General features: G+C 54.2%; 1 protein-coding gene across 1 annotated transcript in view; it reads left to right on the plus strand.

The window, feature by feature from the left end:
* GTF2IRD1 (GTF2I repeat domain containing 1) overlaps nucleotides 1–12,003 on the plus strand; it is a 111,608-nt gene extending 99,605 nt beyond the window's left edge. The window contains exons 23-27 of the mRNA XM_082670524.1: nucleotides 3,407–3,484; nucleotides 5,744–5,936; nucleotides 8,047–8,084; nucleotides 10,583–10,701; nucleotides 11,785–12,003. Of these exons, the coding sequence (XP_082526650.1) occupies nucleotides 3,407–3,484; nucleotides 5,744–5,936; nucleotides 8,047–8,084; nucleotides 10,583–10,701; nucleotides 11,785–11,853 (497 nt within the window). The 3' untranslated portion in view covers nucleotides 11,854–12,003. The remainder of the gene's footprint in view (nucleotides 1–3,406; nucleotides 3,485–5,743; nucleotides 5,937–8,046; nucleotides 8,085–10,582; nucleotides 10,702–11,784) is intronic.
* Nucleotides 12,004–15,085: the final 3,082 nt, after the last annotated feature.

Here is a 15,085-nt window from a genome sequence, read left to right on the forward strand (position 1 = left end):
CGTGTTCAGCCCTCCCCCCTGCATGGAGCTGGAGGGCTGGGGCTCAAGCAGGAACACAGGGAGGGCCTCTTCACCTGGGGTTCAGGTTCAGCCTCCCAGCAACTGCGTCACTCCTTTGCCCTCACCACCTGAGGGGTTGCCTCTGAGTACACGGAGGACCAGCGCCTCTCTCCCCTCCAGCCCCCGCCAGAGGCTAACCTGGCCTATTTCATTCAAAAACTAGTCCTCTAAGAAAAATGGAACCCCCTTCCTCCAAATTAAGTAAAAACAAAGAGGTCGGGGAGAAGCCAGGAGCAGCTGTGGGGAAACGTGGGCATCCTCTCAGAGGCCCGACACTGAGCTGGGAGGATCCAGTGGTAACGCGCGTCGTGGGCCTGACAGTCTGCACATGGGACGTGCTTGGTCCACTCAGCAGCTGTGATTATTCTTGGTATTACGGAAAAAGGCCCCTAAACTCCCACCACACTCCAGAGGCATTCAGGACACCTCTCGGTGCCACCAGCGTCCCTCAGGCAACTCAGGTCCCACTTTCCTGACATTTAACTGCGGCCACAGTTTGCTGCCTGGGACTGACCTGTGTGCTCTTCGTGCTGGCTGCCCTGTGATGTGGTGTCACCCCTGCCTGTCAGCTGCAGCCTGGTTTGGGGGTGCTCTCCCCGGCAGATCAGACAGGACATAGGGGAGGGGACATTTTCCATGTCCCCTAACATGTGTTGAGCACCCGCGGGATGTCTGCAGCCCCAACGTGCAGATAAATCTGCGTCCCACGGGGCCTTGGGTGGCATGGGTGTCACCTCCTCTGGGAAGCCCTCCTTGATCCCTGGCTGGGTTGGAGTCGTCCCCACCCCCACCCCATGTTTCCACGAGCCATGCACTGACAGTTCTCAAGCCCAGTGGGTCACCGAGTGTTCCCCACTGTCCCCTGCCTCGTCTGGGGCTGTGTTCTGTGCTCTGCTAAATGCCCAAGGGCAGCACTGCGTCCAGATGGGACGGTGCTCGTGAAATATTCGTCCAAGACGAATACTGTGTCAAGACAGTGAGCTGAAATGCTGAGAGGTGACATGGCGTGGCCCTTTGAGGCCTGGCGTTGCCTCTCAAAAGGCGAGGGCAGTGTGCAGCCCAGGCCTGCCCTGTCTTTCTCTCTCTCCACCCACTGGCAGTGGTGCAGCAGGAGCCTGCAGGGGGAGGTGGGGTTGGTGAGTGAGTCCTGCGCTCCCAGAGAGGTGCACAGGTGACGGCCATGTCCAGCAACTACGGGGACCCGAGCTGGTGGGTTTGCTTTGAGGTGCTGTCTTTTAATCCAGAAGGCTTTTTGTCATGTACCGACTGAGTCCGGCCCTGCCCTGGGCTTGAGAGGAGACAGAGGCGGGGAACTATGAGCTGACGGAACAAGAGATTTAGAGGAAACACCTTAAAGATCAACCCTTCTTTCTACAGATGGGAAACTGAGACTTCAGGAAACCCAGAGTGCATGGTAGCGTGAAAGACGAGGACTTTTGAGTCAGACAGAGTATTCCTGGCACTTAGCGGCTATGTGACCTTGGGCAGGCTACTTAACCTCTCTGAACCTTTGTGTCCTCGGCTGTGGTGAGCAGTGACCATGACCGCATCTGGGAAAGCTGCCAGCAGAGCATCCAAGCGCTCGTTGGGTGGATCCAGGCTGATCTTTCCCTGGCCTGTGTGGTGCTGCCGTGCCTGTGCAGAATGCCGGCCACCAGAGCAATCCCTGGTGACAGGGGGTTAGCTGGATAGAGAGTGTCCTCCACCTCTCTGCAGGCTCTTAAGTGGCCCTGGGGCCCAGCGCTCGGTCCTAGTTGTCTGCTGACCTGGAGGAGGGTCAGGTTGATTCTCGCCACGTCCAGGGTCGTGAAAACCATTTGGAAGGGCCATGTTGGGGCGTATGGGAAGATGGAGGGCTCCAGGGGGTGCTGAGTTTGGGGTGTGGCCGAGGGGAGCCATCACTCCCCAAGATGGGGATGCAGGAGGGAGGGTGTTATCTGGGATGCCTGACATTTGCAGTGTCTCGTGGGCACCCAGGTGGCTGGTAGGCCGTGGTTGAAGAGAGAGATTCAGGAACTCTGAGATACGGCAGATCTAGGTTCCAGAGTCAGGAGCGCTGGCAAGAACAGGACCAGACCAGGGACAGCAGGTGAAGGGGGAGGAGGCACCAGGCAGTGCGGGAAGCTCTCTGCCCTGAGGGGCGGCCCTGGACTGGGAGTGGAGGCCCCTCCCTGGCGCTGGTGCAGGGAGAGGGCTGGGCCTGCTGGACGGGGCGTGAAGGGCAGGCGGGGGCAGCAGACAGTCTGGGTGGCACAGAGCCCTTGGCTTCCTAAATGGAACCGAGTTCTGTGAGATTTTCCAGATTAACACAGGAGCTGTTTTTCTTCACAGACCCATTCTGTCTGCTCTGCCCCTCACCTCCCAGGCCCTGGCTCCCTGCCGGCTCCCCACCCCAGAGGCCCAGCCCCGTGGTTACTGTGCGAGGGTGCCCGGGCCCTTCCTGGAACTCCAGCTCCCTCCCCAGCCCAGGGCACCAGCCCCGCAGCCCGGACCTTCACCATGCCAGCCACTCCCACCCAGCCCGGCCCTGTCCCTGGGGGGCTCCACTGACCCCCCCTCCTGCTCTTCTAGGCCAAGGAGAGGAGTGAGGGGAGCACGGGGTTCAAGCAGAAAGTGCCCGTGGAGGGCTGCCCTGGACGCTAGGCCGGAAGGGTGTGCAGCCCCTACACCCCCAAAGCATGCCTGTCTCCCTGGTCACAGGCCTGGGGCTCTTGGTCTGCAAGGCAACCAGGGTGAGTTCTGAGAGCCCAGCTCAGTCAGGCGGGCACACACTGCTGGACCCATTACTGCCCCCTCCCCGGCACCGGCCCGGGCTTTAGCCGCATCCAGCACATTGTGACCTTTCTCCCTTCAGTGCCCACACATGGGCCAGTCCTACACCTGCTGTCTTTTCCCACCCGCACCCCACTCATCACAGACCCCTACCTGCCTTCCAAGAGACCACTTGAACATCCTGCTCTCCCAGGGGGCCTCCCCAGACTTGCACGGACGGGGTAGGCACCCCGATTCATGCCCCACGTCTCCTCGGAGGTGTCCCCCGTCGCATTTCTGGGCGCCACCCTTGCCAGGCTGTGAGTTCCTGGGAGGAGGCTCACGTCCTCCCTCTCCTCGGGGTGCTCCATGCCTGACATGGGGCCTGTACGGGGGGAAGGTGTTCAGAGAATGTGGGGCGGGTGGATGGATGTACAGACAGATGGCTGAGGCCAGAAACAGGCTGCAGGGGAGTGGGCGGGCCCTGGAGAGTCTGCGCCAGCAGGTGAGGGTCTGGGCCGCCATGGGGGAGAAGGAGTAGGTCCAGTGACCGAGACCGTGCCAACCCTCATGACCCCTCATCTTCCTCTTGTAGATGAAGATGATGCCAACAGACTTGGGGAGAAGGTGATCCTCCGGGAGCAGGTGAAGGAGCTCTTCAACGAGAAATACGGTCAGTGCGTGGCAGGGGAGGGCAGGGCCTGGGGGGCAGCCTTCCTTGGAGGCGCCCCTCCCTCTGCAGCCAGCCTGGCCTCCAGTTGCCCCCAGCTGGCCTGTCCGCTCCCTGGGGACATAGTTGCCCTGTCCGAGACTGATGGGAGCTGATCCCTCTTTCTCCCCATCCAAGAAAGGGGAAAAAACCCTGATCTGTGATGCACACAGTAGGGATGGCTATGGTCAGCATTTCTGTTTCTCTAGGGCTGGGCTGTGTGGCAGAGGCCGTGCCCCACGGCCAAGTGCTTGTTCACGCAGACGCTTGTCTGCCCAACACACACTCAGCCCTGAGATTCCAGAGGAAGGCATCTGATCCCGCCGTCCAGGGGCTCAGTGTCGGGAGGGAAGTGGCCGTGGAATATATGAAAGGTGCCAGGTCCTGTGCAGAAGGCATCCAGGTGCCAGGGCGGAACCCAGGATGGTGCAGTTGATAATACGGTTACCACTGATGGAGCATTTTCTAGATTACTGGGTGCCAGGCTGCACTAGGTGCTCTATATACATTTTGTTCGTGATGAATTTAGTAGTATTGGCTCCACTTTGTATTGTAGCAGAGAAAGACAGTTTAAAAAAAAAGAAAGAATTTCAGAGAGTAACAAAGGAAAACAGGAAAATGTAGAAGTGTGATAAGGGTGAGACAGGGTAGCCGTGGCCTGTCTGGATCGGTGAACCAGAAAGCTCCTTGGGGACTTCCCTGGTGGCGCAGTGGTTAAGAATCCACCTGCCAGTGTAGGGGACACGGGTTCAAGCCCTGGTCCGGGAAGATCCCACGTGCCGCGGAGCAACTAAGCCTGTGCACCACAACTACTGAGCCTGCGCGCTAGAGCCCGTGAGCCACAACTCCTGAGCCCGCGTGCCACAACTACTGAGCCTGAGTGCCACAACTACTGAAGCCCGCGTGCCTAGAGCCCATGCTCCACAAAAAGAGAAGCCACTGCAATGAGAAGCCCGCGCACCCCAACGAAGAGTAGCCCCCACTCGCCACAACTAGAGAAAGCCCATGCTCAGCAACGAAGACCCAACACAGCCAAAAATAAACTTAATTAATTAATTAATTGAAAAAAAAAGAAAGAAAGAAAGCTCCTTGGAAGAAGGGATGTTTTAGCCAGAACTTGAATGTCAGGAGGGGACAGACATTAGAAGGAAGCTTGCCAGGCAGAGGGAACAGCTCGGTGACTGGGGAGCAGCGAGAAGTCAGGAGGGCCTGGAGTGGGAAGATGTCCTGATGACGGGGTGGGGAGAGGTGGGCAGGCCAGGACTCCAAGTTGGGGTTTCATTTTGAGAGTAACAGGAAGCAGCTCTGCTGGTGGTTTGTGGTGTCTTTTTCACTTTTTATTTTGGAATCAGTTTTCAAACATATACAAAAGCAGAGAGAATGACAAAATGACCCACCATGTAACTCAAACCTGGCTTCTGTGCTTACCAACATTTTGCCAATCTTAGTTCATCTCTTTCCACAGGCACACTTTGATAGGTTTAGTACTTTGAAACAAATCTAAGACATCCCGTCATTTCAGCCACAAATACCTAAGTAAGGACTTTTATGTTTTCTAACACAATTGGAGTGGATTTTTAGCAGCATCAGGTCCTCATTTGTCAGGTCCAGGCGTGCACACTTAACAAATCATTGCACTGGGCATGTGTGAAAGTACCTGTTTCATTGCCAGTGTTGGATATTGAATTTTTTTTTGGGGGGGGGGGAGCCTGGAGGCATGCGGAATCTTAGTTCCCTGACCAGGGATCAAACCTATGCCCTCTTCAGTGGTAGCATGGAGTCTGACCACTGAACTGCCAGGGAATTTGATGGATTTTTTTTTAAATTTTATTGAAGTATAGTTGATTTACAATGTTGTATTATTTCTGCTATACAGCAAAGTGACTCAGTTATATATATTCTTTTTCATATTCTTTTCCATTCTGGTTTATCACAGGGTATTGAATATAGTTCCCTGTGCTATACAGTAGGACCTTGTTGTTTATTCATCCTGTATATACTAGTTTGTATTTGCTAATCCCAAGCTCCCACTCTTTCCCACCCCCACCCCTCCTGGATTTTTAGTTTTGCTAATTGGATAAAAAAAAAAAGTGGTGTGTGTGTTGACTTATAAACTCTCAGTGGTGCGGTGGCTACCGAGTGGGGCTGTGCTGGGTCCCAGCCGTTCCCCACAGAGCTTGGCTTTGACAGGGGACATCTTCCCTGACTCCCTGTGCCCTCTAGGTGAGGCCCTGGGCCTGAACCGGCCTGTGCTCGTCCCTTACAAACTGATTCGGGACAGCCCAGATGCTGTCGAGGTCACAGGCCTGCCCGATGACATCCCTTTCCGGAACCCCAACACATATGACATACACCGGCTGGAGAAGATCCTGAAGGCCCGGGAGCACGTCCGCATGGTCATCATCAACCAGCTCCAGTGAGTGCCCCCAGCACCTGCGTCAGGGTGGGCAGGGTGGTGGGGGCCATGGGAGAAGGTGCTGCTTGGATCTGGGAGGGGAACACCCAAAGCAGGCCCAGCCAGGAGTCAGAGAGAGAGACAGAGAGAAAAGGAGAGAGAGGGACCTTTCACTTGCACAGAATCCAGGAGATGGACTAGCTTAACACTCTCATCTTAAAGATCAGGAAACTGGTGAGGAAAGGGACAGTGTAAGTCACAGTGGGTCAGCTGGGCTCTAGACCCAGGTAGCTTAGTCCATTCGGGCTGCTGTAACAAAATACCACAGACCGGGTAGCTTAAACAAAAGAAGTTTATTTCTCACCATTCTGGAGGCTGGGAAGTCCAAGATCAAGGTGCCAGCAGATTTGGCATCTGGTGAGGCTCTTCCTGGTTCACAGATGGCCCTCTTTTCACTGTGTCCTCACATGGTGGAAGGGACAAGGGAGCAATCTGGGGCCTCTAATAAGGGCACTAATCCTGTTCTCGAGGGCTCCACCCTCCTGACCTAATCACCTCCCAAAGACCCCACCAACAAATACCATCACATTGGGGATTAGGTTTCAACATTTGAACTTTTCAGTCTGTAGCCCCAGATGTCCTGATTACAACCCCTTTCAACTGAAACACAGGCCTCAGCATTCATGGGTGTTGGTTTACTTTTTGGATTTTAATTAAATTTGATTTTTTTTTTTTTTTTTTTTACTATTCCCCTCATGTTTACCCATTTTACTGTATTTAGAAAATAACAGTAATTCAGTACCCCCAGAGACAACCACTGTCTGTATTTTACTATATATCCTTATAGTGTTTTTTTAAAAATATTGTAGTTTATTTGATTATTTTCTGATTTAGAAACAATACACACAGCAAACTTGGGAAAATACAAAAAGTAGAAAAAACGAGGAAGATAACCCATAACACTCCTGTTCAGAGTTAACACTGGTGGTGCTTTTTTTTTTTTTAATAATATTTATTTATTTATTTATTGGCTGCACCGGGTCTTCGTTGCGGCATGCAGGATCTTTAGTTGCAGCATGTGGGATCTAGTTCCTTGACCAGGGATCGAACCCGGGTCCCTTGCATCAGGAGCACAGAGTCTTAACCGCTGGACCACCAGGGAAGTCCCTGATGGTGCATTTCTTTCTTAGTTTTTCCTCTACCCATATTTTCTTTTCAATTTTATACTCCATGTTTTAAAATTAAAATAGTATTTGCATGTGTCAAAAAAATCAAATTATTCAGAGGGGTCTCAAATGAAAAGTAGAGGTTTCCCTTCCTTCCCAACTGCAGTCCACTCCCTGAAGTAACTTCTGGAAAATAGGAGAAAATGCCCACCCCACACCCTGTAGGCATACGTTCCACAGAGAACCACCAAAGACATTCTGGGGTTTTCCTTCAACGTTTCCACTTCTCTTTTAATGCCTGTTAGATATATATTTTGAAAAATGAAACTGAGATCAAACAGTATTTATCTGTAGACAGTAAGTAAAACTTGCTGTTTCCACTTCTCTTTTAATGCCTGTTAGATATATATTTTGAAAAATGAAACTGAGATCAAACAGTATTTATCTGTAGACAGTAAGTAAAACTTGCTGTTTCCTCGCTGGCTATCTTGCGTGTATTTGACCATTATCCATTTCCATGATAACTCCCTTTAACGACTGTTTAGATGGACCATAATGTCCTCTACTGATGGACATTTAGGTTACGTCTGATTTGTGGGGGGTGGTTCATATAATAACACTGCAAGTAAAATAATCAATAAAATAAAAAGTAAAAGATATATTAAGATACACTACTGTCTCAAATATCCATTTACATAAATCTAGGCACACACTTTTGATTACTTGGTCAGATGACACCCTCGCTCTCTAGAGGAAACCAGGTCCCGAGACTGGCGATCACGCTCCTGCTCTGGGCGGGGATGCTGACCGTTTTCATCCGGGTCTTACCTGGCTAATGTTCCAGCAGTGGCGGCATCTCATCTCATGTCATCTCACGAGAGATGTCGCCCAGACTCAGGGAGCAGGTGAGAAGGAGGAGGGGAAACCTCATTTTCTAACTGCCACCTCATCTTTCTCTTTTTCAGGCCTTTTGCAGAAATCTGCAATGATGCCAAGGTGCCAGGTAAGTCAGAGGCTAAAGAGGCCATCCTTGGGAAATCCCTGGCAGTCCAGTGGTTAGGACTCTGAGCTTCCACTACAGGGGGCACGGGTTCAATCCCTGGTCAGGGAACTGAGATCCCACAAGCCACGCGGTGTGGCTGGGAAAAAAAAAAAAAAAAAGCCCACCCTTCTGCCCCTCAGGGACCAGAGTCTATGGACAGATCTGGGCCAAGTGGCACGCAATAGAGGGAAGTGTAGTCCCCCTGCCCAGTACCTCCCCAGGGAGCCTGAGACCTCCCTCTGCAGCGCCAGTATCCCCAGGTGCTGGAAGGACAGGAAGCCTGCAGGCACCCTTCAGAGAGGCCCTGCCACAGAGGGCCAGATCAGCTAGAGAGGATCAGCTAGAGAGGGTGTCAGATCTGCTAGAGAGGGTGAGGGACAGGCTGGAACCAGCAAGAGGGGGCGTCAGGTAGGATGGCGGAAGTCACCTGGGGAGGGGAGGAGGGGTGACTGGGGTCGGCAGGGGTGAGGCAGGCGGGCGCTGCCGGAGGCTGGCTGGGCCCCCTAGATTCTGCCTGCATTTGCAGGGCAGCACCTGCACCAGACCCTGGTCTTCTGGAACCTCTCAGGGCGCAAGAACCTGGGAAACTCTGGGATTCTGATTAAGCAGGCGTGCCACAGAGCTCGAGAGGATGGAGCCCTGGGGATTGGGAGGTGCACCTCTGATTAAGAAACACCCATCTCGTCCCACCTCTCATGGTACCTCTGGGAAACTGAGGCCCAGGGAGGGGAAGGGACTTGCCAAGGCCATATAGTGAGTTGGCGGCCGCCTAGAACCTGGTGTCCGGACCGTCCATCTGAACCACAGGCCACCGTGGACTGCAGGCCCCAGCGCGGCTGCTTAACGGGGACAGTGATGGAATTCAGCGAGGTGGCCCCACCCCAGCCTGAGACCCAAGATGGCCCAAATCCAGGTGGTCCCAGTTCCCCTGGGACACCACAGCCTGGGGTGGCACAGGCAACCAGCAGCCACCTCCTTCTAGCATGTGCTGATGCCACGGGCACGGCACTAGGCACTCATGGTAGGGAGGTGACTAGGTTTGGGAGCTGCTCCCAAGTCAAAGGCACACACGCAGAAGGCTCCATGGAGGCCTCAGGGAGGAGAGTTTGGGACAAATGGTCAGAGACTGGATGCTGTCACTTACATCCACCCCCCGCCCATGGCCATCTTTAGGGTCCACAGCGCTGGGCCAGCGCCTCTGACTTGTTGGCATGTGAAGCCTCCTACAAAAACTCCTCCTCCCTGGCTCGCAACCTGGGCTCCTCCTGCCTCCAGAGCCTCCTGTTTCCCGGGGTCTTTACACCACATCCCAGATGCCAGGCTCTGGTTTTGCTTCAGCAGCTGAACGAACAATTGCCCCCTGGGCCCAGCCTGCCCTCGTGCTGTGTCATTAAGACCCTTCTGGTGGGCTGTGTCAGTCACCTGTCCGTCCACTCAGTCGAGCCCAGTCCCCACCTGTGCATCACAGCAGCAAATCGTTTTCTGTTTTTTTTTTTTTTTGGCCTTGAGAATTCGGGGATCTTAGTTCCCCGACCAGGGATGGAACCCGGTCCCCTGCGGTGGAAGTGCAGAGTCCTAACCACTGGACCGCCAGGGAATTTCCCAATATACAGCTGCAGATCTTTTTGATAAGTCTTACATATTCACATGAATTGAATTCAGCAGCAACACGACCCCTGCTAGGCCTGCTGTGTGCTGGGCTTGGTACTAGGCTCTTTCATACACATAATCTCCTTTGAGTCTCATATCACAGTTGTCCCCTTTTGGCTCAGAGAGGTTAATCAATTTACCAGGGTCACACAGCTAGTAGGTGGCAGCAGTGGAGTTTGAACTTAGGACTTCTGGCTCTAAACCAGGGTTTCTTTCCATTGGGACACTGCCTGTCTACTAGTACCTGTGACCTGTCATCATTCACAGCAAATCAGATCTGGGTCATCACACATCAGCGGTAACAGTAGCAACAATACTCATACCAATTCTCAGTTTCTGACTATTTACTGGGGACCAGGCACATTAGCTCATGTGACTCTCCCAGCAAGCCTGCAGGATCTTACATTTTACTTGTGACAGAATGAAGGCTCGTTGGCCACTAACTGACTCCCCTTAAGACTTAAGTCTGTGTGGCTCAGAGTCTGGGAGTTCTGGGGAGGCCGAGAGCCCGCAGGCTACATGGTCTGAGGAGGGTATAAGGAAACCTGCTGGGGAGACCCACCTGGGGGAGGAGGCTCTATCGTTAGCAAAGCAGACAGGTGAGCGGGAGCAGGAAGGTGGGCGAGTGGGGCGCGGGGCTGCTTAGGGAAGGAGGCCGGAGAGATGGACCTCAGCCGCTGGTGGGCCGGGAGCCTTGAGTGCTGAGAGGGGGACTTCAAACCAGAGAGCAAGGCCTTCTCCGTGGGGTGTCAGGAGGCCAAGACACAGTGGCCCTGGCACCTGGCGTCAGCAACCCTTTCTCCCACCAGCCAAAGACAGCAGCATCCCCAAGCGCAAGAGAAAGCGGGTCTCCGAAGGGAATTCCATCTCTTCTTCCTCCTCCTCTAACCCGGAGTCAGTGGCATCCACCAACCAGATCTCACTCGTGGTAAAGTTGCACAGACCTGGACCTGACTGCTCTTCTCTCTGGCTTTCAGCCGGCACTCGGGCAGGCTCGTCTACTCCAGAGCGTGGGTCTGGGGTGCGGGGAGATGCTGGGCACTGAGTAGAGTCTGCAGACACATCTGCCTGCCCTACCCATGAGACAGTCCACCCCCCTCTCATCAGTGCCCACAGGCGCCCGGGGAAGGAGTTCACACCCCCACTGTGCAGATGGGCAAGCTCAGGCCGAGGAGAGGGAAGGGACCTGACCACCCACTCGGCAGGACCTCAAGCAGACTCCTGGGTTCCCGGGGCAATCAGATGCTAGACTAATCTCTGCGCTCCCATCACATGCTCTGAGCCACAGCCCTGTGAGGTGTTCCCTGCAGTTACGTAGACAAGGAAAACCAGGGTCAGAGGCCGCAAGACTCTGTGTCCTCATGGCTGGTCAGTGGTGGATGGAGACCCCACCTCCAAAGCGCCACCTGTTCTGCCATGTGGCTGGATTTTTCTCTCCTACCCACGAGGAAAACCTCATTAAGGGCACACACTTGAGGGTTCTTTCTGATTTCAAAATATTAGCTTTGAAATCCTGAGTCCAAATGGAGAGAATATTGGGAGACAGTTGAAAATGACTTTAGGATTTGTTTATCCTTGGACCCCTTCCTGCTAAACCCCGAAGCTCAGGCTTTGCCTCTGTTCCTGCCAGGGTGCTCACAGAGGGTCCCTAGCCCCTCGCACCACCCAGAGAGACAGGACAGCTGCTTTGGGGCCTGAGGCCTGGAGGGGGCTGAGTTGATGGTGGTGACCAGCAGTTCTGAGCCAATCCCCAATTCCCTCCCCACATGTCTGCTCACATGGCTAGCCCCCGGGACACAGGTGGGAATAGGTCAGAAGACTCCAGCCCAGGCCCCATGGCCACTGGTGAACTGCGTGACCTTAGACAGGTCACGTCCCGTCTCTGGGCATTCCATGGCCTCAAAATAAATAGCATCTGAGGAAGCCCTTCAGAAAGCAGCGCTGAGTGTTCTGGTATGCTCTCCACGTCACCCGGAGTCCTAACCCGGGCTCTCTGTCCCCCTCTTTCTAGCAATGGCCAATGTACATGGTGGACTATGCCGGCCTGAACGTGCAGCTCCCGGGACCTCTGAATTACTAGACCTCAGTGCTGAATCAGGACCTCACTCAGAAAGACTAAAGGAAATGTAATTTATGTACAAAGTGTATATTCGGATATGTATCGATGCCTTTTAGTTTTTCCAATGATTTTTACACTATATTCCTGCCGGCAAGGCCTTTTTAAATAAGTAAAAAAAAAACATTGCCTTTGTTCCTGTTGTGTGTTCTCTCTTGGAATTTGTGGCTGCAGCTATCACTGGAACGAGGTCAGGAAACCCAGCTCAGGTGGCCTGCCCTGGCCCTCCGTCCTTGCCAAAGCAGAGGCGGTGGCCCTGACCGCGAGGCCCTGGGTACAGACTTCACTCATTTGGCTGCTGCTGGGGTCACATGACCTCAGGATGCGGCACCACGGAAGGCAAAGTGCTAGGCTGACCCCCCTGGCCTCAAGGAGCGTTCAGTGTGGTAAGGGGCCGTCTTGTCCTTGCCCCAGTAACTCAGGTGAAGTCAGAAAAGTCAAGTATGGGGACTTCCCTGGTGGCACAGCGATTAAGATTCCGAGCTCCCAATGCAGGGGGCCTGGGTTTGATCCCTGGTCCAGGAACTAGGTCCCACATGCCACAACTAAGGAGCCCACATGCCGCAACAAAGGAGCCAGTGAGCTGCAACTAAGGAGCCTGCCTGTCGCAACTAAGACCTGATGCAACCAAATAAATAAATAAATATATATATATATATATATATATATATTTAAGTCAAGTATGATAAGCAAGTATGGAATTTCCATAGCTGGAGGGAAGGCATCTTGGCGAAGGGGCTTTGGGTTGGGCCTGGAGGGCTGGGGTGGGTTTTTTTGTGTGTGTTTTTCTTTAACATCTTTATTGGAGTATAATTGCTTTGCAATGGTATGTTAGTTTCTGCTGTACAACAAAGTGAACAGCTATACATATACATATATCCTCATATCTCCCCCCTCTTGCATCTCCCTCCCACCCTCCCACCCTCCCTATCCCACCCTTCCTATCCCACCCTCCCTATCCCACCCCTCTAGGTGGTCACAAAGCACGGAGCTCATCTCCCTGTGCAATGCAGCTGCTTCCCACTAGCTAGCTATTTACATTTGGTAGCATATATATGTCCATGCCACTCTCTCACTTCATCCCAGCTTACCTTCCCTCTCCCCATGTCCTCAAGTCCATTCTATACGTCTGCGTCTTTATTCCTGTCCTGCCCCTAGGTTCTTCAGAACCGTTTTTTTTTTTTAAGATTCCATATATATGTGTTAGCATACGGTATTTGTTTTTCTCTTAAAAATATGGAATGCTTCACAAATTTGCGTGTCATCCTTGCCCAGGGGCCATGCTAATCTCTGTATCGTTCCGATTTTAGTGTATGAGCTGCCGAAGCCAGCACCTGGGGTGGGTTTTTGACAGAGTTCTGGGTACTGAAGCAGAGTGATGGGTCACAGCTGCTTCTCAGAAAGACCTCTTTGGTGGCAGGTGAAGGAAAGGATGAGACAGGAGGCAGAAAGACAAGTCAAAAGGGCCTGGCGGTAGTCCAGGCCTGGCACCCAGTGGCCGCTCATTCAGTCCTGGTGGGGAAGGCAGGGCGCCCTTACCTAGTGCAGAATCAGGAAATGGTCCTAGAAGCACATTAGGAGTTGGTGGGACAAAGCGGGGAGGGCTGGCGCAGGACGGTGGCACAAAGCGGGGGAGAGCCGCACGTGCAAAGGCAGGGAGGCCCGGACTGAGAACCTGGAAGTTCCAGGAACAAGGAGTCGCTGGAGCAGAGGACTCAAGGAGAGCGGCTGGAAGTGTGACGGATAGGTGGGTGTGTTCCCAGAAGGCTGCTGCCTGCACATGGTGCTGTGATCGAGAGGTGGGCGGGGGCAGAAATGCAGCCTGGGTTCTGCTGGCCCAGCCTTGCACGTTGCATCCTGTTCTCCCGGGCCCTGGTGGAAGACCTTGTGGTCCGGGTAAAGGTGATGGGGTATGGTGGTGAGAGCCACAGCACGGAGTACCAGGGGAGAACCAAGACCAGATCTGCATTTTGGAAGAGTCCACTTCCAGCAGCCAGGAAGCTTCAGAGGAGAGAGAAGCTGGAGGCCATGTGGGAGGCTCTTGTAGTTGTTCCAGCGAGAGCTGGCAGGGTTTGAGCCAGGTGGAGAATAACAGGGAGGGCAGCCAACAGGACTTGGAGGTCAATTGGATGCAAGTGCTGGGGCATAGAGGAGTCAGGGTGACCACGGGGTCCAGCCAAGGTCCAGCAGGAAGCCTGCAGCTTGGAGGAACTGAGTCCTGAATCAGCTAAGTACACAATCCAAATGGTTCAGGAGCTTCTGCCAGCCCTCTGGGTTAGCCCGGTGCCCAGAGCTGGGAGGGAAGGCCCTGTCCCAGCCTTCCAGACTCTGCTTCCTCCTAGAAAGACGCAAGAAGCCGGAACCACGAGCTGGGTATGCCCCACCCAAACTTGTCCTCTTTCTGCCACATGCCAGTGGCCCCAGGACCTGCCAGGGCTCTCCACTCCATCCTCAGGCCCCTGGCCCTGGGCCCAGCTGGCCTTGTAATCTCCAGGATCAGGGGGAGGGGCGACCCCCTCTACTGACCACCCCCCCCCAAGGCATAAACTGCCTAGATCAAGGACATCGTTGCAGCTGCCACCTTGCCTTCAAGCCCCCTTCTCTTGCCACCAGCCTTCCCCCATCTCATCCTATCTCTCCCTGGATTAAAAAACCCCACTGCTTTCCCTCCCCCGCAGCACTGAGTGCCAACTTCTTGGCGCTCCCGGTCTGTCCCCCTCCTCTGCCTCTCATCCCACCGATCTGTCCCCTTTCTTCTCCACGTCAGCCACAGAGCAGTGAGCGGCTGCAGCCTTGGCACCGGCTTCCTCGCGGCCTGGCCGGCCTGGGACTCGGGTCCACCTGGCGCCCCCGCACCCCAGCTGGCGCCTCCCGGTTGTCTAGACCGACCAGGGTCGCCCCGCCCCCGGGCTCAGATCTGCGGCCAGAGCCGGAAGTGGCTCCGGCCCCGGGAGGGCGGGGCTCCGCGTGCCCGAGACGGTGCCGCCGCCGACTGCGCGGAGAGGCGGGGAGCCCCGGCGAAGGGCGCTGGAACCCCGGAACACCAGCGCTGCGGACTGCAGAGTGTCTGCATCTGTCATCTTTCGGACGTGTGCAAATAGGTAGGTTGGTGCAGCAAACCTTCGCGCCTTGTTGCCGGACTTCATTTCATAAAAGCATAAGGCGGAACCCCTCCCGTCAAGTCAAAGCTTTTGAA

This window comes from Grampus griseus (genome assembly GCF_964374135.1).
Source record: "Grampus griseus genome assembly, chromosome: 14".
Lineage (NCBI taxonomy): Eukaryota > Metazoa > Chordata > Mammalia > Artiodactyla > Delphinidae > Grampus > Grampus griseus.